At 39.2% G+C, this 26,638-nt stretch overlaps 1 protein-coding gene across 4 annotated transcripts in view; it reads left to right on the forward strand.

The window, feature by feature from the left end:
- Positions 1-235: 235 nt before the first annotated feature.
- Positions 236-26,638, forward strand: part of PARP8 (poly(ADP-ribose) polymerase family member 8) — a 157,599-nt gene continuing 131,196 nt past the window's right edge. The window contains exons 1-3 of one of the 4 annotated variants that reach the window (XM_069492704.1): positions 236-375; positions 1,427-1,528; positions 2,469-2,523. In XM_069492704.1, the coding sequence (XP_069348805.1) occupies positions 1,438-1,528; positions 2,469-2,523 (146 nt within the window). In that variant the 5' untranslated portion in view covers positions 236-375; positions 1,427-1,437. Of the gene's footprint in view, positions 376-961; positions 1,340-1,362; positions 1,529-1,774; positions 1,978-2,468; positions 2,524-26,638 lie in introns of those variants that run through there. The other 3 variants (XM_069492702.1, XM_069492705.1, XM_069492703.1) reach the window with 3 other exon arrangements.

The raw sequence follows: 26,638 nt of genomic DNA on the forward strand, positions 1-26,638 counted from the left end.
TTCCAGGCACTGGACATGGCGCTGGGAATGCAAAACAAAATAAGAACTGGTCGGCTGGGGGAGCCTTCTAGGTGGAGAAAAGATGAACAAGAAAAGTGCCTGCGGGAGGCCTATCTTAGGGCTTAAGGCAATACAGAGGTGGGGCAGCTACGTCAGCCTGAGGTGTCCTTAGGCAGAACAGAAAGTGAGAATCAGAGCAATGTCTCATTTCTAAACAAGACAACAGGATTGTAGGAGCTTTCTCTTTACTGACTGGCAAAGGGGTGGCTTTTGAAAACAAACCAAACAGATACCCATCTTTTAGGAAGACCCTGGAACGTGCCTGTTAATTCTGCCAATTTTCTATGAACAGAAATACCTAAGAGAGAAGAACTGGTGAGTCTTTGGAAGTGGAGGAAGTCGCTCAAAAGGGGCTGTGTTTTGCAAACGGCGCCCCAGAGGGGCTGAACTACTTCGGTCTGGAGGAAAAAGACTCAGGAACTAAGGAAAGTGGAGGGTGCATGTCTAGCATAATTTCAAGGCTTTTTCCATCCCGTCTGATGTGGCAACAAGGCAAGATTTGTTCGTTTTATTTATTTATTTTTTTTAATTTTTAAAGATTTTGCTTTTCCCCCCTTTTCCCCTCCCAGCCACTCCGGTTTGGGTTTTCCATATGACTCATAAATCCTCTCAAAAGTGGAGTCGAATTCATAAAAGTGGTGGAAGGGGGTGGGGGCGGGAAGGCTGGGAGCCCCAGGGAGTCTTCACTACCTACATTGCCACTCAGCTCGCGGCGCGAGTGGAGGTCGGCGGTGGGGAGATCCAGCTTGCACCCGGGATGGCGGATACTACTGAAGCCCCGGCGGCCCACGGCCGGGCCGGGTGACCAGGCGGCGGGCGCGGGAGGGTCTGCGGCGGGCGGGCGGCGCTGCAGCAGCCTCGGCGCGGCGGCCGCCGCCCGCGGGCGCGAGTGTGCGCGGGTGTGGAAGGCCGGCGTGCGGGCCGCGAGGGGTGTGCGCGCGTGAGTCGGAGCGGGGCTCGCCCCTCGCCGGCGCCCGCCGCCCCGCCGCCGATCGCTCTCCGGCGGTCCCCAGCACCCTCGGCCCCCCACAACCGTTGGTCCGGGCGGGGGAGGGAGAAAGTGAGACTCGGTGTCATCACCATCCATTGTCAGAAGGGGAGGAAATTGGAATCCAGCAGCGGCGAGCAGCAGCTGGGCGGTCACATCTGGGAATGCAAAGCCGACCTCCCCCTCCTCCTGCTCCTCCACCACCTCCTCCTCCTCCTCCTCCACCTCCTCCTCTTCTACCCGGGATCACTTCCGAAACCACTTCGCCTTCAGCCCCTGCCTCGGCCAGAGGTTTCATTTTTAACTGAATATTTACGAAAGCTGGAAGCGTGCGAGGGGGGTGGGGTGGGGTGGAAATAGCGGCTGCTTCTTTTCCAGGGATTTATTTAATGGGGATGTGTTCAAGGCAAGAGCGAATTCAGAAGGATATCGACGTCGTGATCCAGAAGTCCAGAGCCGAGAAGGACTGCCTGTTTGCAGGTGAGTTCTCGCCTTTCCAGAACCTCGGACCCAGCGCCAGCTTCCTCTGCCCTCCCGCCGCCCCCTTTCCCAGTTTTCTGACCGCGCGACGTGTGTGGCTGGGGGTGGGTTGCACGTCCCCATTCCAGGGTTAATTTGGCAACTGCTGCTGCAACGAGAGCAGGAGCCAAAAGGGGGAGGGGGCGCCAGCCTCTCCCCTTACCCCTCCCCCCAAGTCTGGGGCAGCCACTGGCTTTGGGGGCAGCACCCCGGTGGCCCGAGGACGGGTCTAGTTGGAGGGGCAGTGAGTTGCATTTCCAGCCCCCAGTAGATGCCCGAAGCGTCCAAGCCCGCCTCCCGGGTTCCAGCAGCAGCGGCCGAGTGGGGCAGGTTGGACCCGCCGGGTTTGCGCAATGGGCTGAGCGGCGGCGGCCAGGAATGGAGCCGGCTGCGCTGCGCTGCGCTACTCTGCAGCGCCCTGCGCCCGGCGCTGAGGGCCCCCGGGGGGCAGCGCTGGGCCGATCTCTGGCCCTGCGGCTCCCTCTAGTCCCCTCCGACCGGCGAAGAGAAGGGATTCCCGGGATTCCCGAGGCACCCAGCGCCTCTGCCTGGGGGTCGCCTTTCGTCCATTTTGCTCCCCCGGGAGAGGGATTGGCTTTTGCTTTCGCAGTCGCTAGCCCGGCGGGGACCACTTCCGGCCGCCCCGAACGGGAAATTCCCGTCGTTGCCATGGCACCCGGCACTTGTTGCGGGGGGCGGCCTCCCGCGGCACCCGGCCCGGGGGTGCTCAGCATCCCAACCGGCGCGGCGCGGCGGCGAGAGGGGACCTTGCGCCTCCCCAGCCGTAGCCTCCCGCCCGGCCAGGCCTCCCCCTCGGCTCCACTAAATAGGGGGCCCAAGTCATGAACAGGGTTAACACATTCACTCAAGGGGTAGCTTTTAACAGCACTTTCTGTTTCAGATTTCAGATACTCAGACTCCACCTTTACTTTTACCTACGTTGGCGGCCCCAAAAGGTATTTATGTGTATAGAGTTGCTTCATTTCCTGTTCACACGCCTGTGTTTCCTTTGTTCTTAGCGTGTTCCGCGTTCGGGTATTTTGTTTGCTTGTCTGTTTCATTCTTGTTGCGATTCTTCAGCCACATCCCAAGCCTGATGTCCCTCGGTTTTAAATTAGCCCCGGGGAAATAAATGTTTGATTCAACTGTTCCGAAGACCACGCCACAGGCAATGAGCAGAACTCATGTTAAAAGTGTTCTGCTACAGTAGTAGATTGCTCTTGCGATCTTGATAGTCAAGCGGGTGCAAAACTGGATTACTTAGCATGACGCGAAATGCATAAAAGACATAAGATGTCACAAAATAGTTTGATCAATCACAAGTGATGATTTTCCGGGTGAGTTGGGGCTACATGTTTCCATGTTTTCTGAAGGTTGACATAAATGTGTGGCCTGCCAATTCTGCATACATTTTTTTTTCAGGGGGTTTTGTTTTTTCACATTTATTTGTAGGAAAGAATTTGGAAAGTTATATGCAGCTGTAGTGGAGGACTTATTTCTTTTGGAGGAAGAATGAGAGATGCACATTTTAATACTGAATGTGAACAATTTGAAACAAGTCCAAATTCAATTTTGTATTTAGGAAGTAGAGTTAAAATGAGAATATGCCTTGCTGCCCTCTCTTGTTAAGTTAGGATTTTCTTCCTTTTAGCCCTTTAGGGACACACTAATTTAAAAGAGCTGTGGCCACAGAAGAGAACTGTGAGAGATTTAGCCTAGAGGGATTCCTCAGACCATCCCTGCTGTTAAGACTTGACATTCAATATTATTTGACCACATTCCAAAATATCTCTTAACTAATGGAAACCTTTATGAGCGTATAAATTGCAAAAGAAGCTTTCTTTTGTAAATACATTTTTAAAAAGTTTGGAATTAATGTGAACTTTTAAAACACTTAGGATCTGTGTTGCATTCTACATCTCGAAACAACTTTAATTAAAATGAGTATCAGGTTTCCGTACCTACGGTAAACCTAAACCCCGGGATTGACATATTGATTTGCTAGTTGAAAATAAAACAATCACCAAACTTCACTATGTACTTTTTGGGAGAGATTAAAATTACCATGTTTCTTAATTTATTGTAATATTATCATCCATGTAATTATGAATAAAAACATTAGAGGAAATTTGATTAAATTAACATTACTCCTTACACTTAATATCCAGAGGATGTTGATATATGACTAATATCCTCTTGAATTTTTTTAGGAGTTAAAATATACTATGTAGCCCTTTGAAAACTAGGAGTTGTCAGTTTTCAGGATTGTTGCTGTTCTTCTAGTTAGACTGTGGACAGGAAGGTCCTGGGTGGGCTTTTCAACTAACCGCTTTTTTATTTTCAGTAAGATACTTCAGTTCTTTTGGCCTCAGTTTACTTATCTGTACAGTAAGGGGGTAAACCTTGCATTTAATCTCCAAGATCTGTTAGATACTGTAGTTAAGATTATTTATCAGCAAATTCTTGAACTGGTGTTAACATAGCTAGAGGTGGAGAAGGGAGCAAGGCCAGGGTGTTGGGATGAATAATTAATCAAGATAACATTAGCTATCACTGTAGGAATAAGTACTATGGTTGTTCTTAAAGTAAGAGATGTTTCCTTTTCTATGTAATCCTATTAAGGGATAGTTTTGTGTGTGTGTGTGTGTGTGTGTGTGTGTGTGTTTTAAATCACTGATTTAAATGTACCTGAATGCTTCTCAGCACTTTGACAAAGATCAAGTGCAAATGTACCTGGGCCTTGTGTATCAAACATGGATCAACTTGTTAAAAGAGAAGGATAGTTGGTTAAATTGCTGACCTGAGCAATTGCGTTGTCTGTTCTACAATATAATATATAAAAAGCTGTTACAGTATGGTAACAGTAGTTAATCCCTTTATGGTTTATACCTGATGGCAGAAAAGACATTGTTTTGCTGAAAATAAAGTATAGTTTGTTGCATTACCTTTATTAGAAACCATTATTTATCATCTGTTTCTGATCCTGACATTTCAGACATTTAAAATTAAAATAATCCTGCTCTATTTTGATCTAATGTGCTTATCAATTTACAATACGAAGTTAATAGTGTCATTTTATATAAACTAGACTTAATTCACCGTTGAAGGAAGTGGGAGAGTGGGAGTCTTATGGAGAGATGGTACATGATTATCTTGAACTGTATTTGACTATCATTTCGTCTAAACCATTGAGAAAATATTTCGAGAATAATTTTTAATTCAGGTAGTAGATAAAACTTACTATACCATTTTCTCTGTGACATTTTCCAAGAGTGAGTTACATAGTATTCTGAAGACTGGTTGATCTTACATGTTACTATTCAAAAAAATAGTACTGAGATTTTGTTTTACATGTACACTTTTTTTTAATGTTTCTGTGAGTAAGAAGAAATGCTAAGAGGTGATTGCAGTCTGTACTGGCCAGTGGCCTAATAAATTGGCCTTTTATTTGGTGGTCCTCACAGGGGCAGTTAATATATCTGCTCCTCTGCCTTGTGGACTGAGGTGAGGAGTGAGGGGTAAGATGGTCAGCTCTAAGATTGACTTAAGCTAATTTTTCCTAATGGGAAGGTTCATAGAATTATATCCTCGCTATTGGGTGTGCAAACTGAGGCTCAGAGAGTTTAAGACACATGGTCAAATTCACTCAATTAAATGATCCATCTGCCATGTGAACTCTGTTCTCTCACACTCCTGCAACCTGGGTTCTTTCTACATTAGCGTTCCTAACTCTTTGAGTATGCAGACCACCAAAAAATTATGTAGATACTTACTTGAGACTTACAGTTTTAATGTCTGTTGATTGAATAGTACTTAAAAATGAGGTATTAAATGTTATGAATTTGGTTATTAATAGCATCCATATATGCGTGCAAACTTGTGGTATTTATATTGTAATATTAAATTCATTCTAGCAATGTTCCTTATAATACTCCTGATTCCAGACTCCTTGGAATAACTCCACTGCCATCAGTGATTCAGAGCCTGCCCAGTGTTGCCTCCCAATCTTAGAAGTATGCCAAGAATTATAAACCAGAGGCTTCAATTGTATACCATTTAGAAATTTATGCAAAAGTCATTTTTTCCCTATACCGTGTCATACTTACAATTGCCCGTGTCTTCCTCCCTTACTGGTTAGCAGTAAACTCCTTAGGCCCCAGAGGTTTGGGGATCTGGTCCTTCATCTCACCTGCAGTCAGACATGGAGTTAGTGGTAGAAGAAACAGAAGGGGTAAAGTGGGTGGTGACAGCACTGAGTGGATAGATAGGAAAGCAGGTTACGCGCAGCCAGAGGTTACCAAAGATGAGGCAAGATCAAAGCCGAGTCTTGACCAGGACCACAGACTGCTCTGGGATTCCCTGGATGTGAGCTTTCAGCCAGGAAAGGATTGTAAAGACGTAACTCAGGTTTTAAAAATACACAAATAAGAATTTTTTATTGTAAAAAAAGAAATTAGAAAAAGAGATATGCCCAAAAGAAAATAAAAAACAAGATTCCTGTCTCCTATTAACATATTAGAATTCATTCTTTTAGAATTTTTATGTGTCTGTATGCATATAAAACATATAGACATCCAAAGATTGTGTTATACTCTTTTGAGACCTCACTTTTTTTTACCTAAGAGTAGAGCATCAATGTTTTTCCTTTAGAAAGGATATGAGAATAAAGAATGTGTACAAAATTGAGAGTTTTCCAATCATGGAGTGTGACTCTGAATGATGAGAAATCTAATACTTATATTACAAATTATTGTAAAATTGGAAATATAATATTTGGCAGAATGTTTGGAGTTGCCTACGTATATACTCTCTTTATTGTATGAATAGATACTCTTTCCTGTGGTCATGGTAGTTTGGCATCTTTTGAAGTGTGTCCTCCTTGTTTAGGGGTTTCTGTCCAGGTAAATAAGTATCGAGTGTGACACTGATAATACTACTCTGAAGTTCCTCAAAAGTACATGCTACCTCTTCTTTCTCTGGGCCTTTGCACATGCTGCCTGGAACACCCACTCACATCGTACCCTGCATCCTCTCCCCTGGCTCATCCCTACTTGGTTCTCATTGCTGAGATCGCTGCTAAGCCAAATTCTCCTCTGGGAAGACTTTCCTGACATCTTCCCCTGAATGATTCTGCTAGGTGTTTCTAAAAAGAAGAAAGATTTATATGACCTGAAGAGAAGCTCGGGTATTCTGCTAGGTGTTTCTAAAACCATGTTGTCACATTAGATTATAATTGCCTGTTTACATCTGTTTGACTGTGAGCCTTTTGGAGATGGGAACTCCGTCGTATTCATTGTTTTTTCCCAGTCCCTCGCACACCGTCTAGTCCAGTATTCTTTCTCAGTAGGTAAATATTGAATGAATTCCAAAATGAATGCTAAAACATCTGGCAGGTGAGAAGGAATTCCTTAACCAAAATGGCCAGGTATGAAGACATTCAGCACTTTTAAGAGTCCCCAATCTGGTGATGTCACTTGCAGTGGACTTTCATATGAATCCAGAGGGGCAGAAGTTGCCTAGCCAAGTTATAAGTCCTGTTCTCTGGGTCACATGTTTAAATACTTTCAGGGGTCTGACAGATAATACAATTATTTAGGATTATAGTTAGTGACGAGGACTGTGGCACACTGGAGAGTTTGGACTCAAAAGAGTTGATGCACATGAAAACCTCCACGCACTCTGGTGATCAAGGAAACTTTCTAGGCTCCCTAATCCTCCAGGGCTCCCAGTATGTAATTCCTTAACTCAAGGGGTACCATGGAGAGAGAGAATCTACTTGATGGCTAAGGGCCTTTGTTTTCTTTGGACTTCCTCAGAAAGAGGTATATGTGTGTGCATTTTCATTCTCTTAAAAAGATATGTCAGTTTTCATTATGAAGAAGTGCAGATGTGCTTATTCCAGAAATCTTGGAATATGCAATTATTTTGAAACCATCAAGTGCTCTTCGAGGCGTTGGAATGAAAAGAGTGATCGCTTTTTAAATAAAAAGTTAATATGTTCCTCTTGGCAATGGAAATTTGCTCACCATAATTTTATGTTACATCACTTAATATCCAAAATATTGATTTCTATAAAAGTGTGTTCCTTTGAGCCCTGGGACGCTACCTCGGAAGCTGGGATGGATGGCTGGCGGGGAGGGAGTTTGATGGGAGCTGTGTGAGTGAGTGAGGATCTGGGTCTTTGTATCCCTTTTGAAATCGCAGCTGCTCTTTTCTGTTCTGTATAAATTTTTTTTTGAAAATGATTTCATTGTTAAATGAGTTTTAAAACCACTGACCCCACATAACCACCAATTTTACATAAGTATAACTTAATGGAAGCTTATATATTAAAAAAATTAGACTCATTTCATGGATTAAGGTGATACTATTAATGATATTTATTGAGCATAGTCTCTGCTGATCTCCTTGCCTGCCTTACCTCATCCTGTGTTTGCAACCAAGACAAATAGGCATCTTGTCAGCTATTTTACATTTCATGGCTACAGAAACTGAGACTTGGGTAATTTATGTAACTTACAGTTAGTAAGAGGCAGACTCGGGGATATATTTCGGTATAAGTCAATGTTTATGTAAGGTTTAAGGGCATTGGTTGAACTGGCATGACTAGAATAGTTGGGAATGTTTGGAGATGGGGAGGGTTTGCTAATGGGATGTCTGCCAGGGGCAATACCAAAAATCTGGTTGGCAAGGGAAGTGCCTGAGCCCAGAGCTAAGCATAATAGTTGGAGAATTATGTACATTGGCTGTGGAATCCTTAGGCAAATATTTGGCCAATCCATTAAAATTCCCCATCATTTCTCTCTGCAGCATTTTTACAAAAAAACATGTAAGTGAAATTTCATCAGTCCTAAAAATATTTTGTAATTCTCTGCCTGGATTTTCATTTGAGTAGATTGTGCCATGGTAGATAGATCTTGCCTTAAGATAGCTACCATGATTTAGTTTAGTTTAGTTAATTTTTGTCAAGTTATTGACATGCAGTCTTTCTCGTTTTCATTCTCTAAATTTCTGAAATCTCATCTTCCTTGTACCCCAGGAAAGACTATTAAGACAGGTGTTTTTATTAATAAGACTTGTTATCCTGATTTTATTGTGACATAATTTAGGTTTTCTCTTCAAGTATTCTCACTTGAATGCTGGACACTTACAGCTGAATATTTATCATCTTTGCTTCAACCCAGAACATCAACCCTTGGTTCTTCTTTAAAAGAAGCTTCTTTCTCCAGTTGTTTCCTGGTCAGGTATCACGTTATTTGAGGCAGGTGTGGATATTATGGTCTTAGGTTTCATATCACACCTTCCTCTGCTCCTGAAGCCCTACCAACCTCTACTTTGATCCTTATTGGCATCTTCATCCCTTCCCAGGTCAATATTTAGTCCATACCCTGTTGGCCTTGACTTAGATCAATCATTTTAGCCCAGCGTCTTCTAAAATTCTTGATTATGAACTTCTTACCCATCCAGTGCATTTATACCTGAACTCTTTATCCGTTCAGAAGCCTTCAAATGTGACCACACGTTTTTTCCGTATAAACCTTAAACTTCCGTTCTTGGCTTTTGAGAGTTGCCTTCCCTATCAGGTTTTCAAACACCAACTCTCTTCTGTTTGCTCATTGACTTTAATAAATAGGGTTTGTGTGGATATCAAGATCATGATTTTTATTATCACAAAGACCACTTAATTTGACCTTTTCCCTGTTCCCAGAGAACAAATGGTATCTCTGTTCATTAGAATATGTAACGTATTTATGCATAAGAGGATAGAGTGAGAACAGGAGTAGAACGAGGTGAAAATGAGAGGACGGAATGAAATTTTAAGTGGATAGGATGAGAATGTTGATAGATTATCCCATCACCACAACTATAAAAGCTCTGAATGTTGTTTATTTGCTTATCAGTGATATCCTAGTTTTAAATGGTATTAAATGGAAGAGGATAAATCATTCAATGTTTAATTTGAAAGGAAGACATCTACTAAAACATTTGTGCAGTTTGGTCAGTTTTCCCTGTACAGAAATTAGCAGAAAGCCACTACTAGTTGACTTCCTCTAGGGTGGTGTTTTTCTAAACATTTGGAAATATAGATTGAAAAGGTGGATGTGTCAGCCAATTCTGAAGTGCTGTAGTTATTTGTATTTTCATCATTGTTTTATTGTTTTAAAAAAAAGTACAGGTTGTTACTATCTAAGAATCATTTTTAGAATATTTACTACGTTTGCAGTATGGAATTGAGGCAGAGACTAATATAACTATATTTGTTAGCTTTTCACATCTGTGAAGAAAAAAATAGACAAAAATGGAAAACAAACCAAAAAAAAAAAAAAAAACCGTTAAGCACAGAGCTGCTTTAAAAGAGTCATTGTGAGTCAAATTAAAAAAAAATAGTCACACAGGAATAAATCAATATTTTGTTTAGAGACTAGAACTCTAGTTCCTAGCAGTTTCTAATATTTTTAAATGACGGAGTAATATTATTCCTACATTATGTGATAGCATTTCCCAAACTGTTTAATTAGATGTCAGGTTTGTGGCCAAATGTGTCTGGGAAATGCTTAAACAATGTTAAACAGTTTTAATGGTTGGCTTTTTAGTACCTTTTATATATTAGTGTGCTGTATGCATATCCAAGAGGTGAATGAAGTATTCGGGGTTTTTCAGACTTACTTGATTACAGATCTGGAACATCTTAAGAGAGTTGTTTTGTGGAAAACACTTTGGCAAACTCTGAATCTTATTCATTAAAAATAGTTTTTGGGTAAACAACAGTGTAATAGAAATGGAAATTACGGATTCACATTGAGCCGTGAAGAATTTATTTTCAGCAATTTTTATAGAAGCTGCTTTATGACAAGGAAAGCTTTGGTTAAAAGGCATCTGTTATTTTATGCCACTAACTTTTCTACATGAGGATTTATTTCTCTGGTCCTCTCACTCTCTCCTCAGTTGTGCTGAATCCGTTTATGATAAGGGCTCTCAACTATTCTTATTCATCAAAGCCCTGAAGTTAGCCGAGCCCTCTTTGGAACATGATTACAAGTCAGTCTCATAGGGAAGTGTTAGAGGGAGATAATGATTCTGTGTAGCAGAAGTACTCATTATGTCCTCTTAAATTCTGTCACTTGGACTGCAGTAGAGCTTCTTAGTGAGCAGTCTATGATGGAGTACACTCTTGGAGAAGTTCATCATAGGGGAAATCTGGAATTTATCTAAATATTTCATATCTTTGATAAATTACGTTTAAAAAATCAATGCAGGTATCTATTTGGTAAAATCATTTTCCCCCAAGTGACCAAATGAGAAATTTAGTGAAGGATTTAAAATCATTTCCCAGAATTTTTCATTAGTAAGGAAGCAAACTCCCTTTTCTTTAGCCAATGTCAGTTATTAAACTTTAGGAAGCCACATGTCACTTTTGGTAACACCTGGCTGGAGAGTGAAGCCTCTGCGTTAAAGTGTATCCTGTGGACATGGGGCCACATACATATTTAAAATGGTTCGTGTTAAGGGTAGATGTGTTTCTGTATGAATACTCTGTATCTTTTGTGATTCAGGGAAACCAGTGAAACCTTACTGGTACCAAGAATCTAGTAAAGTCTAAGTTTCTTATTTGGAAGTCAGTGTGCATAATCTTAACTGAGTGAATTCTTGATTGTGATAACATGTTTGTTAGTCTGTATGTGTCTGTGTCATTGATCTTCTCAAGTACAGAGTCTTAGATAGATACTGACTGGGAGACCTAAGCTGAATGCCAAAATCTGCTCCACGGAAAAGCTGATGTAGTCATCATTTCTCATTAAGATGCACTACAGCTAGATATGCAGCAAATAAAATAAAATAAAATGAAAAAATAAAAAATTAGGCCATCCAGCTGAAAAGCAGTCATTACTTTATTACCACCACAGAATCTGAAATGATTTCTGTAGTGAACAGTCAGATTTATTTTTAGTTAACTATGAAAAAAGTTTGAATAATTCACTGTGAGCCAAATTCTTTCCTGATTCTTCTTGGAGCAGGCTGTCTTTGTGGGAAAACTAGTCTAGAACAGTGATTTCAGTGTTTCGCTTAGGTACTTTCAATGAGAACTGCATATTCTTGGCTGCATTTGGCTCAAAAATGATGAGACTAGGGCCAAGAAAAATTTTAAACTTAATTTTTTGAAATCATACTAGTTTGATTTAATATGAGCTTCCTGTGTTGACTTCCTATGCCATTAACTTAATATTTCCAGTATGCTCAATTTTTGATGTCTAATAAATACAGAATCTTTTCCAGCTGTAGGTAATTGCAAGGAAAAATCTAGTATGCCAGTAGTTTCACAGAAAGTTTTTTAAAACAGAAATGTTGACATTTCTAGCCTGTGGGGTACATTCTGGGATATGTTAGATTTCAAAGAGTACCTTTTAAATTTAACAGCAAAGTCTTTTTCAACTTTTAGATAAGGATTCTCATATTTAGGAAATTAAAAAATTACTTTTACATAAGAGGTATATACATTTAATCAGAAAAATGTAAAATTAGCTAATTATTTTTATTCTGTAAAAATGCCTTGGCAAAAAACTAAAATGGATAGCCTATATTATTGTTTTAGCATGTAGCTTAATTACATGAGAGAAGGTCACAATTTTATATTGATAGAAATATACTATCAATTTTATTCATATATATTATAAAACTATACTAGGCAAAAAGTATTTAGTATTACAAGAAATATTAATAAACATTAACAAAAATTCTCTGTCTACTAATTTTCTAATCACCAGAGAAATAGAATACTTAATGCTGGTATACTACTTACATAATACAAATTAAGAAATGGTGCTCTAAGATATTTCTGTGTAATACTGAGCTTAAATATAAAACATGTTTGATATGTGTTTGTGTGTGTCTTTCTCTCGTAACACATACATGCACACATTGAAACACATACTGCAAATGCAACACATTTTAAGCTTTCCCCCTAAACATACAAAGATAACATTCTAAACTACATTGAAAGGCATGAAGAATATAATAATATCTATTTCTCTATCTTCCATTATTTCTGTCTATCTCTTAGTCTCTTCTCTCTATATCTATAATATCTGTAGACATATCTGATATAGATAGATATATAGATATGAATAGAAAAATATAGATACAGTGATATAGATATATGAAATAGAAGGGGAAATTAGGATTCTCAAAGATGGGAAGCACTAATTAATAATTGGATTACCCTGGAGTATATGTTTATTGGGGAGGGGTTTGATAGGTAGGCAAGGGACACCGTGTAATTTAAAAAATTGCCTCAGCAATTCTGATACCATGACTCCTTTTTTTTTTGAGACAGGGTCTTGCTCTTTTGCGCAGGCTGGGAGTGCAGTAGTGCAATCATATCTCACTGCAGCCTTGAACTCCTGGGCTAAAGTGGTTCTCCTGCTTCAGCCTCCTGAGTAGCTGGGACTACAGGCGCATACCACCATGCCTGCCTAATTTTTCTTATTTTTTATAAAGATGGGGTCTTGCCAGGTTGACCAGACTGGTCTTGAATTCCTGGCTTCAAGCAATCGTCTAGCCTCAGCCTCCCAAAGTGCTGGGATTACCTTCATGAGCCAGGATGCCTGGCCCACATTACTGCCAAGAACCACCACAGACAGACATGAAATTCTTAATGAACAGAAGTAGGATTATGTTTAAGATTAATTATAGTCAAAACATTTTCAGGGTTTATGAAATTGTATCATACATTTTCCAAAAGAAATGTGAGCTACGTTTTAAAATTACTTAAAAAATATGTTATAGCTCATAATATTACACTATGGTATAGCAGAATGAACATATTGATGTGGATGACTTCTAACCAATCAGTTAATTACTTAAGCTCTCTGAGTTTTGATTTTATCATCTATGAAATGACAGTGATGTTGCAGGGTAATATGCTGGGTAAAGGGGACCTCAAGACCACTCAGCCTCCATGGGTCACTAGGACTCCCTGGACTCAGAAAAAGGTGTCATACTTACGGTTATGGTTTCTTATAGCAAAGGATACAGATTAAAATCATCAAAAGACAAAATTTATGGGGCAAAATCCGGGAGAAACTGGGCACAAGCTTCCAGGTGTTCTCTCAGAGGAGTCACACGGATATGCTTAATTCTCCCAGCACCAATGTGTGACAACACGTGCAAAGTGTTGTCACCCAGAGAAGTTCATCTGAGCCTTGGCGTTCAGGTTTATTATTGGGGATCAGTAAGGTATGCAGCACCCCTGTGACTGACCTCAGCTACTCAGACTCCTGCCTTCCAGAGCAAAAACAAGTGTTTACCATAAATCACATCTGTTGGCATAAACTGTCCGATCAAAGTCGTATTGTGTGTCCCGAAACCTTAGGTGTACAAAACTACTCTTATCAGCTGGCACATTTATTCCAAGAGCTCAGGGCTCATTTTCTAGGAGCTGGCCAAGACCCAGGCCTAAAGTCAGAGCCTTCTTGGGAATGTACAGGGTTTGAGCAGGCAAGGCCTGCTGAGTTAACCCCTTCCTGTACAAATGCTGACAATGTCCAGCACAGGGCCTCACAGGGAAGGCAATATTTGTTATCACTAGAAATAGCTGCAACCCAATTCTAATTGTAGACAACAGGAACAAGGAGAATAAGCATTACCTCTTTCGTAGGGTAATCACCCTAACTGATTTGGAAGTATAAATAAATTTTTTTCTGTTTAGAATGGTATTTATTTGTAAAATGTACTATTATTGAATAACAACTTCTAACAAAAAAACTACATTGAGTGTACACAAAAGTATAAAAATAGCAATAGTATACATATATTCATATATTCAATAATTGCATGCTGTTCTTTTTTTTCAGTGTGACAAAGTCCACGTCTAACCTTTGTTATTTTTAGAGACTAAGGATTCTCCAGACTGTAGACTTTAGGCTGTTATCAGATCCACCCCGGGTTGCCTTTTCCTCGCCCACGTTCTGGGTTCCTGATCTTCACCTGGAATTTTAGAACAGAGAGGGTTTTCTTGTTTTGTTTTGTTTTGTATTTAAGAATTGAAGAAGTCTAGGTTTTTGTCTTAAATTTTCTTGTTTGTTTAACCTTGTACTTTTTCCCTTTCTTTAGTTGAATTATATGTCATTGAAAATTAAATAGTTTCTCTGGAAAGGCAACTAAAACTTACTTCAAGGCTACCACAAGAGCCCTTCTTTTGGCAGGGTTCTCATTTGTACCACCTCCCCTCTGCTTAGAAAGTCTGTGTATATTCTCATACTTTCGGCAGTTTCTGTAGGCCTTTCTTGTATTGTCTGACATGTAACAATCCTCTCCTTGGGGGGAAAAAGCTATTTCAGGGCTGCATCATAGTTTTAGCAAACAAGCCAGTGGTGGTTTCAAAGCAAGTGACACAGGAGTGAGAATCAAATGAAGTGAAATATCCTGTTGAGGGCTAAGTTCTTATTTTTGCTGACAATGGCTGATAAACATCATACCTCCTGCACAGTGGTTAGGAACTTTCTTTTGACAAATATTTTAGAGCAGCAGTCCTCAACTTTTTTGGCACCAGGGACCATTTTCATGGAAGAGAATTTTTCCACGGACAGGGGTGGGGAGGGGGCACGGGGGCATGGTGGAGAATGGTTTTGGGATGATTCAAATGCATTACATTTATTGTGTACTTTATATCTAATATTATTACATTGTAATATATAATGAAATAATTACACAACTCACCATAGGTTGAGGACCCGTTTTAGAGAGTTAAGTAGAAAATATGAAATTTGTAACCAAGAAAATGCAACCACTCCATAAATGCTTACTTAAGCAACTAATAAAGGAAATATAAATACGTCCTGATTCCTGCTTCAAAATTACCCTCAGATGGGGCCCAGCAAATTTCTCATTGACTCCATGTGAAGGATATAGAGGAGCTGTTCAAAAACGGTGCCTGGAACAACTTTATATTAACTGACAGCCTGGATGGGCAGCCTCAGCATTTACGTTTTTAAGTAAAGTGTCTGTTCGGTAATTTAAGTTGATTTTACACAGTGTCATAAAGGGAAAACTCTTCCGATTCTGTGAGAGCAGGTATTTGGGGAGTGGATATATTCATCGCTAGGCTGGCCACTCTGCCCTCTTCATTACCCTGGACCAGTGTCCTTTATTCTTCATTTTCACAACTCCCTCCCTTGTACCCGTAAGTCTACACTTTCTTTCTAAGCCTCTGGGTTTTTCTTTTTTCACAATGACTCTCAAAGCCTGTTGTTACAATAGGCAAGCTGGGAAACCGGAAGGGTGAGTGAGCATAGAGGTCATTTGTAAACTGTTTAGCGCTCCTCCATTCACTCTGTCTCTTTCTCAGTATCTCTGTGTGTGTGTGTCTATTTACAATATAAAATATATGCAAACAAATCAATTTTTATGGAGCGACTTATCAAAGTTAAAATCTGGACGAAATCTATTACTAAGGAAATACCAATTAGCAAATCAGTGAGTTGATTCCCATCCCCCATCCCCCCAAAAGTTTGCTTAAGTGTATTGATCCCATACACTCAGTAAAGAAAAACATTTCTGGCTCATAAAGTACATTTCACTTTCATAAGCCTTCTGAATGTTAGTAACTTAGGCTTCCTCTTTTTAAGGGTTAGTCATTTAGTGATACTGGAAGCCACATGGTTAGAAAGAGGACAGAATTCTAAAAGCAGATTTCAGTAAGAAAGTAAAAGCTGATATGTTTGGCTTAGATCCAGTCAGCCATGTATACTTTATTAGGACCTGAGGGCATGCTTGATTTTCATAAAATCAATGCGTTGCCATTAAATAAGCAAGTAAAAATTACTTTTGGTACCCTACTTGTGGAAGCACATGAATACCTTAAGTGTACTAGAAATTTTGTAAATGGTTGAAATTTTTTAACATGCTTATGAAGTGAAAAGAGACTTTAGTTATCTTAAAACTAATTTGTATAGATCATTTCCCTAATAATAGGACACAAGTAGGTTTTAGTTCCAACTAAGGAGAATGTGTATTGCCATGGATATAATTATAGAAGAATCATATAAATGTTTCTGATCCCATTACAAAATACTGCTTTTTCTTATAATTTTAAGAGGTGAGACCTTAATGACTCTTAAATATCTTTTGTTTTCATTTTAAAAAATTGTTCTGTAAAATACAGTTGAGCAATTGAGATTTGTTTTCCTCAGTATCTGCAGGCTTTTTTTTTTTTTTTGGTTTAAAATTAAGTAAATTTGCCTTTGGGTCCATTCCATCCATTCGTGAAGGTTCCTTGGGTCTCTGATCTATGAGGCAGATGTCATTTAATTATCCTTGATGTGGTCAGGACCTCTAAGCGTTTTCTTTAGATCCTGTCTACTTAAAATGAAAGGGATTAGCATTGGGAGGGCAAAAAGGGGGAATGGTAAACATTCCTTTTTGGTATCCACAGCAGCACGTTTACATGGGCTGCATCATTTTTACAGCTTTAAATTATCTAAGAGTGTCATATAAATTTTAATTTCAGTTTCAACTAGTTGTAAAGCATTTGATCCAAAATAAAATTAAAGTCCTCCCTTTGAAGTTGTAGAGGAGACTCAAGAATCTGAACAGGGTTTCTTTCAACCTGAAGTTCTTTAAGCTGTGAGTGGAAGGACTAGGTTAAAAAGCAAATCACTTAGTGTGATCATTAATCCACATGGATCACTATTCCATGTGGTTACTGTCAGCTGGTTAAGGGACACTTCAAACCTTAATCCCCTACCCTGTCTTTCTGTCTTCCCACACACACCCTATTCTTCTTTTTCACTTTGTTGCTTGTAATATGATGTGAATGGAAACCAAATAATCAAGCTTGTTAGAATTGTGTTCAAAATGACACAGACTTTGTTAAAGGACCCGAGAGAATGCCAGCACATGCCTTGTGACATATTTTTTGATGGCTTAAAACCTTTTTGTTTGTTTTGTTTACTTCTGTGCTTAATTTTATAGTTATTTTTATTTCATAGCCTCTGACTTAGAGGTTTGGCTACAAAGCAGTGTAAATGTTGCACATGGTTCCATTTGTCATGTTGGCTGATGACAATGCATAGATGGGTAGAATTTTGCTGTTTGATCAAGGCTAGGCCATTGGAAACTTGTTTTCCCCAGTCTGAGTACATTGTCCACTTTCCTGAGTGGAGAAAACTAGATCTAAGCAGAGAGCATAAATGAAAACACACCAGGATGAGACGAGGGAGGATGTCAAATATTTTTATGCCACTTCTGTGCTTGTAAATTGTTCATTTCATTTGAATATGAATCAAAAGGTTTTCTACCAAGAATATGAAACTAACATTTGCTAAGCTAAATTTTAATGAAACCATTTGGACTTTTTTATAGTCACTTAACATTTTCAGTTCATGTGCTAATATTAATTCTACTTACTGGAGAGAAAGAAATGGTATTCAATATGATAACTACCTTGTTACAGCAAAAATGTGGAAGTTTGGCATTTTAAGTATCAGATGTTTTAAGTTAAAAAGAAATTACCACTATTCTACAGTATAGAGACAGAGTGTATGCTTGCTTGTGTCCCTTTAATCTTTCCTTTATAAAATTAAGCCTAGAGGCCTTATACTATTTTAAATTTTCAAAATCAGGTCATGGAAATATTGTGCTGGACTTCCAATTCATAAGTAGTACCCTCATGAATAGTGAATAGTGAAGACAGGATATATTTATATCCTACTAATTGTTTATCTGTGGACAAGAGGTAAACAGGGAGTGATAATGGTGTTTTCAAACGGTAATAAACTGTTTTTCTGTGATCTCTTATATACAAGTGTGATGACCTTTTTTTTTTTTTTTCCTTCCTGAACTAATATTGGAACATATGGTCTAATAAGTGTAAGTACATTTGGGGAGGGCAGGATATAGAATGCTTCAAATTAGGACTGACCTGGAAAAGCCTTGGTCCCAGTATTTGTGGATTAGGAGGAGGAAGGGCTGAAAAGGAACTTTAAAAGCAATAGAATGGTAAAAAGTACAGATTAGCAGCAAAACTCAGGGCTCCATCATGGAGAGATTGAGGAGAGTTCCTATGGTTAATGCAGCAGGGGCTCAAATCGAAAGCCATCCACCTAGGAAATGATTCAAATCCCCTTATCCTAGATTGTGAACGTTTTATTTATTTTGAGGAAGCTGTTTAACCCTTCTCATAGATTCCATCAATTTCAGAGTAATGTAAATACATTTTCCCTTTGGCTATTTTACAAGGACATTGAGGATTAATTAAATTTAAAAGAAAGTAGTGCAGTGAACTCCCAGGAGACAGAAGGAGCTGTTTATCGTTTTCTCAGCATTCATTTCTTACTTGTTCATTTTACAAATATTTCTTGAATGCTAATTATAATGAAGACACTATAGCAGGTGCCCTAATTGGGAATACAAAGATGAATGATTAGGGTGACTTCTCCCCTCTTTATGTTATGTGCTCTTATTTTCTTTTTAAAATTCCCATTATAGTATGAGTTATTGTGCAGGGATATAATATTGCCAGTCTCAGCAATAGTCGATCTTTGATTAGCATCACTGACACATTTTTTACTTTGTATATTTATTTTTCTTTTTCTAAATTTAGAACTATTCTTTATCTTCTACTGTAAGAGATGTACAACATAACTTCATGTTTTTTTACTATGTTACAGTCAGTGCTACATGAACTATTTTTTTCTTGCCAAAAACAAATACAAGTTCTAATAGCAAACAGAAATAATGTTAACCTTATGTTATTTCTGAAAATTTCACTAAGTAGACATTTTTAGAAAGAAAATCTCTAATATTCTCATCTTAGCACTAAAGAAGCATATATTATTCCACAGATTGAATTAAAATATGTTAATTATCAAAGGCACAAATTTAGACTTTTAATAAGCATTTATAGGCTATTCTAGTGGAAGAATGCACACTATTTCCCAGGGAGGCTGGTGAAGGTTTCCTAGCTTAGTTGACTTTTTGGCTGGTTCTTAAAGTTTATTAAATAATGAGTATTTGAATGCACTATATTGACTACCAGCCTGAAAATGTTAATCTTTCATTTCAGTCTGAGCAAGTGAAAGTGATAAATTCATATTGTGTGTCTGATTCTATCCTCTAGGCTTGAAAAGAAATAAAGACTCTGCTCCGAAATTAGTAGAGAAAGGAAATAAATTGATTTGTTTCTCAATTTGGGTTTGTGCTTTTGGAAAAGGAAAATAATGGTTCTGGAATTAGTAGCCTTCGTCTATGCCAAATAACAGGCATGTTGATATTTTTGGGCTAGTTGTATAAAACAATGGTTAGGCATGTGGTCTTAGACGAAAATCTGTAAAGATGTAAGAATGCTGAACTAACATGAAAGTTATGGGCTGGAAAAATGCTGGATTGAGAATAATGTAAGTGATAACTAAGGTTTTATGTATATTCATATGTTCTATTTTTCTTCAACTTATACAATGTTATAAAAAGGATAAAAAGCCTAAGTCTAGTTTTAATGGGGTGATTGATTACAGAGTGATTATGGTCTCTTTGCAGGTAGTGAGCTTGCATAGTTATCAGGGGACTTCTGGTTCTAGTTCTGGGCAAGTCATTTAATGTTTCTGTTGCTTCAGTTGTCCCACTTATAAAACAATGGCTCTAGACTATTTAGTTGTAAGCACCTTTTTCAGAAATGCAGATTTTATTATATTCCTAATCATTCTCCTTGCATTAAGTTTAAAAATGTTATTTGTGTTTGGTTAGAAAATGGGAATAAATAAACCAGGATTTCTGGAATGCCAGGTCACTGTCCCCAAATCTGGAGAAGCACACAAGAGCTAGTATGTCTTGACATTGTGCATGTCAGGATGCCTTCAATTTGCTAATGACAGAATACCCAACTCGGACCGGCTTAAATAAAAGGGGATTTTCTTGTTTATCTAACTCTAGACTCAGTGGCAAATGGGTTTCTGGGTTGATTGGTTCAGGGTTTAACAGTGTCTTCAAGGACTTGGTTTCTTTTCAAAAGTCGGCTCTTACGTTCCACGTCAGCTAGCATTGTTTCCCCATGGGATTGCAAGACAGCCACATCCAACCCCAGTGGTTCTTCCTTTTCCATATTCAGAGAGGTGAAGTGCTTTCAGAAGCTGATTATCTTAGGCTTAAGTTCCATGTCCCATCCCTAGAGTCAGGGGTAAAATTAGCCATCCCTAAATTAGCTGTCCTAGGGAAGATATGATACAGTAATGAATAGCAGGAACATTTCTAAGCAAGCATTTCTAAGGAATAGATGTTGGTGCTGCAACCCCAAAGTTCACTAGAGAGAAGGTTTTTCCATTTGCATTTCATAATTTATTTTTCTGCTTGGCCTTGGAAAACCTAGGAAAAAGTCAGATTTACCTTAAGTAAATTAATGTATTTTGCTGTTTAAGAATAGTTTACTCTGACACATAACATCTGCAACACACACAACAAAAATCTGGGCAGACTTCTGTAACCACTATCAGTATTTCTGACATGCACCTCAAAGATCCCTGGTGAGCAGGCATTGCATAAGAAGCAGCTTCATATAGATTTATCAGGAAATACATCAGAATATGTCATACTGAATCACCTCACACCAGTGCATTGGGTGGGGATAATGGTATGTAGCTATTTTATTTTTTGGAGAATATTCTACAATTCATTTAGAACTTACATGATGCTATTGATATAGGTTTCAAACACACATATATGACATAAAGGTTTTATTAATATGATAGGAATTAAAAGAATTATCATCTTTATATAAAATGTAATTTTGAAAGTTCTCAGTGTTCTAGCTTGACTCTTGAAATAGTATTTAAATTCTTTATTGAAAGAAAGCCAACCATTTATTTATGATGAGTGGTTACATACATTTTATTACTTTTATTATATAGGTTTGTCGAGTAAGAAGATTAAGAATGTCATCATGATCTATTATTGGTGAGCTGTAGCCCAAGACACTCAGACCAAAAAAATGATGGGTTAGGTATAATTGATCTTCAACTGATATCATCCTTCAGAACTGTTTCCTTGTTTGTGCCAGAGGATGAGGTGGGGTTTGGAAGATGTTCAAATATGAATAATTTTTCTTGATGAGTTCTTTGGGAGTTGCCACATTGTCCCTGGGGGCTCTTTAGCTGCTATTTTGACCCTCTAGCTTTCTGGGGATGATATTCTTTAATCTACTAGTTATTCTGGGCAAGATTTCCAGGAATTGGCTCTTTGAAACTGTAAGATGGTTACTGTCCTTTTTTCCACCCCATCTACTCTTGTCAGCTATCACAACTCTAATTTTCTTGGCCAACACAGAAGTTTCCTACATTTACTGAGTACAGTCTAGGCTATGCTGCAAAAAGCATATAACTCTGAAATTAGTGCCACTTAATTCTGCTGAGGTTTATTTCTTTCTTATTCTTTGTATACATCTTAAGCTAGTGGAGGCCTTGGCCCCATATAATGATCAGTTGGGGAGTCAGATTGAAGAGCTTCCATCTTGTCTGTGCATTATCTGGAATGGTCTCCATTTCAAGGATTGAGAGAAACTAGAAAATTCTATTTGAGTTTTTTTACTAACTCAGCCCAGAAGTGAACACATATCACTTCCTCTGACATTTCATGGGCTCACGTTTATCACACAGACCTGACTAAGGGTTGCAGTGAAGGAGAGCAGAAGGGATATTTCGTGAACATTACTACCCCTGCTATGTTTTTCTGTTACCCAGAAAATGTTGTAATTAATGAACACCTGGGGAGGGAGGGGACTAATTCATTTCCTTGCTCAGCACTTCACTTAGTGGTAGAAGGGTCTCTTTGAATCCACAGATCTAGATAACTCCTCAGTGAGCCATAGATCCCTCCATACACCTGGACTGCAGATGTTTTCTGTTGGAGGATTCTTTTGGAAACACTATCATTCCAGTTGAGGCTGCTGATACTGGTATTTTGGGGAACACTCTACTATACCTCACATTCGTTCTTGGTTCCCACTGATCATCCCACTGAAGCTCTCCTATCATTCATCTAGTTCTGCTCTCTCATTCCTTTGCTCTTCTTCTATGTCTCTGTGAACCCAAGGGGACAAGGGAGACTTTTCTGTCCTCTGCAACGTTGAAAACAAACCCTTAGACAAACTCAGCTTATTGGTTTCAGCCTTAAGTGGAGACTGGGCTGTGCCTGAGACCATCCTTCCTCCTGCAGCCTCTCAGGAGGGCTGCTCGTAGGTTCATCCTTTTGCTTTACAATTAGAAGTTAGGGTCAGTGAATTACGTATGGCAGTAAGAAGATAAAAGATTCCTATTTAATGGCTCCCATTTCTTTTTGGGAGAAGGTAGAGGAATAGAGAGATTAAAAAGGATAGAAAAAGTTGGAATAGCCACAGTGAAGAAGTGGGGAGATGGCAAGAGAGATCCCTAGTGCTACTTTCTTTTCCATCCTGTGCAGAATCCTCTGCTTGCTTAAAGCTCCGACTGTTTTGCTGTGCCACCCCCTCTTCCCTTTTGCCGGTCTTTACCACCCTCCTGGTTATTCTCCCTCGTTTAGCTGAGTCCTTTGGCACCCGTTTGCAGTCTTCCAATTAAGCTCTAATCCAGCACACAAGTGACTTCAGGATCCACAATGATGACCCACTTGATATCAAAACGCCCCTTTGTTCCTTGACCATCTCAACGCTGGTATTTTCATATTCTCCCCATGTTAGCCACCCGCCCCATAGCCACAATCTGGAAATTGCTGTCCTATGGAACTGCTTCACCGCTGGAGTATTTTAGCCACATACCTCACTCTCTGACAACAGTGTCCTCTCTTTCCCTCTTTACGTTTATTGGTACCGCTTCATTGAGACCTTTGTTCTCAGGGTCCATTTACTTTCTTCCTATTAGCGTTCTCCCAAATTTGCCCATTCCTTTTTTAGCCATGTTCCATCTTTTCAGAGATTCATTTGCCAATATCCTCTCAACTTCCCTGTCCTTTTATCCTTCTATGAGACCCATCTAGCAAAACTGTGTGTAAAGATCTATTCACCTGCTCCACTCCTATGTTAACATTTCTGGAGATAGAAACTCAGCAGTGGCAATTGATACTCCTAAATGTGTGATCTCCAGCCCCATCTGAACCTGCACACATCAGACACTACCTAAGTGGTTGAAATAATGTTGAATAGTGGGAAATAAGCATTCTCTGTTTCTCTGTTCAGCTCTCTGCTGTTACCTATGCTTCTACCTCCCTTCTCAAGTTTCTCATTTCTCTGCTTTCTTCCAGATGACATTACATCAAAACTCACATAAAAGTCAGTAAGCAATAAGTGGTAACTCTTCCTACTTCTTGCCAGATACCTACAATTGTAACATGTCCTCGATCATCCTTTCTTCCTTTATTGAGATATCACTGAAAAGAAGCTGCTGGCTAATAGCTTTCACCACCCTTGTGCTCTGGAACACATCCATTTCATGATTTATCCCTCTTTTGCTCAGCTTTTTCTCACTAGCTCCTTTCTGTCTTAAAAAAAAAAAAAAGCAAACAAGCATACAAATAAAAACCCTCGTTTCCTCACTCTCCTTTTTGCTTCCCTGCAAAGCCAGATTCTCAAGCAAGTGTTTGTGTTCTTTCCTTTACATCCTCAGATTTTCTCTTCAGCCTAACGGCAATCTGGCATTGCCTCCCAGAATCCCCTGAAACTCTTATTTTACTTCACTTGGTTGAATGTAACCTTTGACGGTTAACCATGCCCTCCTTTTGGAAATGCTTCCCTTCCTTGGCTGCTGAGATGGACTTCTGGCTTTTGCCTGACATCACTGACTGCTGTGTGTGTTTTATAGGACTCCACCTCCTATTCCAGTCTTTTAAATATTAGTGTAATTTAATGTTCCCTCCTGTTTCCTCATCTTTACCCACTCCATACACTCAGAAATCTCCATCACATTCCTTGTGTGTGTTTACTTTGTAGATCTTGTCTTGGAGATCCTCCAAATTCCTGGAGATCCTCCAAACACCTTTTCACCTAGTTGTTCCTCTGTAACCTGTGTTTCAGTCCAGATCTATATTCTGTGTATCCACCTGCCTCCTGGACATTGCAACTTGACAGTTTTAAGAATCTTCAAACTCAATGTATCAGAAATGAAACTCATCACCTACCCTCTTTCCAAGTTCCTTGTGGCAGTGAATGACTCTACTACTCACCCATGTTTACCCTTGTCAAAAACCTGGTGGCATCCAAGATGCCTTCATCTCCCATACTTCCTTTATACAATTAGTGGCCACATTCTTGTTGATTTTAACTGCTTAATATCAGTCAAATGGCTGATAGTGAATGGTGGCTACTTCCCTTTACAGCTGCCTCTACTTTAATTCTAACCACCACCCGCATTTCTTACTTTGATTATTATAAAAGCCCCTTCCAAAGTAGTCTTTCTTCATCCAGTTTTGCTTCATTCCATTCCATTCAACCCATAGTAAAATAATCTTTCTGAGGTATAAATCTGATCATATTACTTCCTCCTCCTAAAGCCCTTCCTAGTTACTCTACTAACCGCAGGGTGAAATCTAAACTCTTCATCTTATCATTCAAAAGCGTCTTTGTGATCCGACATCTCTTGATCTTACCAGCCTTAAGTCACTAATCCCCACCACTTTATTTTTTTTTTTTTTGGAGACAGAGTGTCACTTTGTTGCCCTGACTAGAGTGAGTGCCGTGGCGTCAGCCTAGCTCACAGCAACCTCAAACTCCTGGGCTTAAGCGATCCTACTGCCTCAGCCTCCCAAGTAGCTGGGACTACAGGCATGCGCCACTATGCCCGGCTAATTTTTTCTATATATATTTTAGTTGGCCAGATAATTTCTTTCTATTTTTAGTAGAGACGGGGTCTCGCTCTTGCTCAGGCTGGTCTCGAACTCCTGACCTCGAGCAATCCACCCGCCTCGGCCTCCCAGAGTGCTAGGATTACAGGCGTGAGCCACCGCGCCCGGCCTTCCCACCACTTTATTTTTAATTTTTAATATTTATATTTATTTTGCATGGTTTACCCCTGTTTATTTCACCCTAGATGTTATTTCCTCTAAGTCTTCCCTGAGACCCTCATAATTAGATTAAACCTCTCCTCTTGGTGCTACCGTGGCCCCTAATACTTAGTCACTTGGGAATAGTAATCACATGATTAAAATTCTCTATTTATGATTCTGTCTTTTATACTCTTTAAGGGCAGGAAGAGTTTCTTTCTCACTTAGAACAGTGCCTGACTTAAAGAAGGTACTCAATCAAAACTTTTGAATGAAGAAGGAATGAATACTCTTGGGACCTTGTTAGACAATCCTGCCTATGAGAAATCTCTTTGTCCCCGTGATTGCTTGTTCTTTTTTCCATAGACTGGTAAAAATTAACACCCTTTCTCTCTCTAATCCATTGGACTAAGCCTTACTGTCTTTTAAAATTCAGCTGAAGGACTCACCTGGCCAAGTCATTCCCCACTCTCAGAGGCACTAACTCTGTACCCGGAGCACCCTGTGTTTATTTGTCACGGCACTTAAAATAATTATATGTAATTATTGGTTTTCCTGTTTGTATTCATCTCTTGACTTTAAATTCTTTGAATTCTTTGAAGCAGGTTCTTATCTGTTTCTAAATGACTAGCTCAGGAAAAGAGGAACTCTTTAATTTTTTATCACAAGGGTGGTAGGGCACATCTCTTAGGAATTCTTCATGTTAAGTTAAATATCAGAGTTCTCAAGGTGATTACCAAACTATTAGTAAAATGCCAGAGGTAGATTTTAAGACAAGTTATCTATTGAAAATGAAAGGAGTATTTTAAATGTTTTCTTTTCTTGTCTTAATTATTTATTCCAACTGATTGTAGATTTCCCTACTAATTTTTAAATGGCCCATCTCAATAAAATTTGAATAAGCGTGGGGAGCAGCTATTATGGCTCAGTCTTTTTTTTTACGCTTTATTCATTCCTTTAGAAATACAGGTCAAAATATTCTCAGGCATAGATGAATTACATTTAGCAAGCATTTTGAATCTAAGCTTTGATCTGAAGCAGTTAGGAAATGAAATCTGTCCAGGTGTATGTTGCTGTTTG

This window comes from Eulemur rufifrons, chromosome 17, assembly GCF_041146395.1.
Source record: "Eulemur rufifrons isolate Redbay chromosome 17, OSU_ERuf_1, whole genome shotgun sequence".
In the NCBI taxonomy this organism is placed as follows: Eukaryota; Metazoa; Chordata; class Mammalia; order Primates; family Lemuridae; genus Eulemur; species Eulemur rufifrons.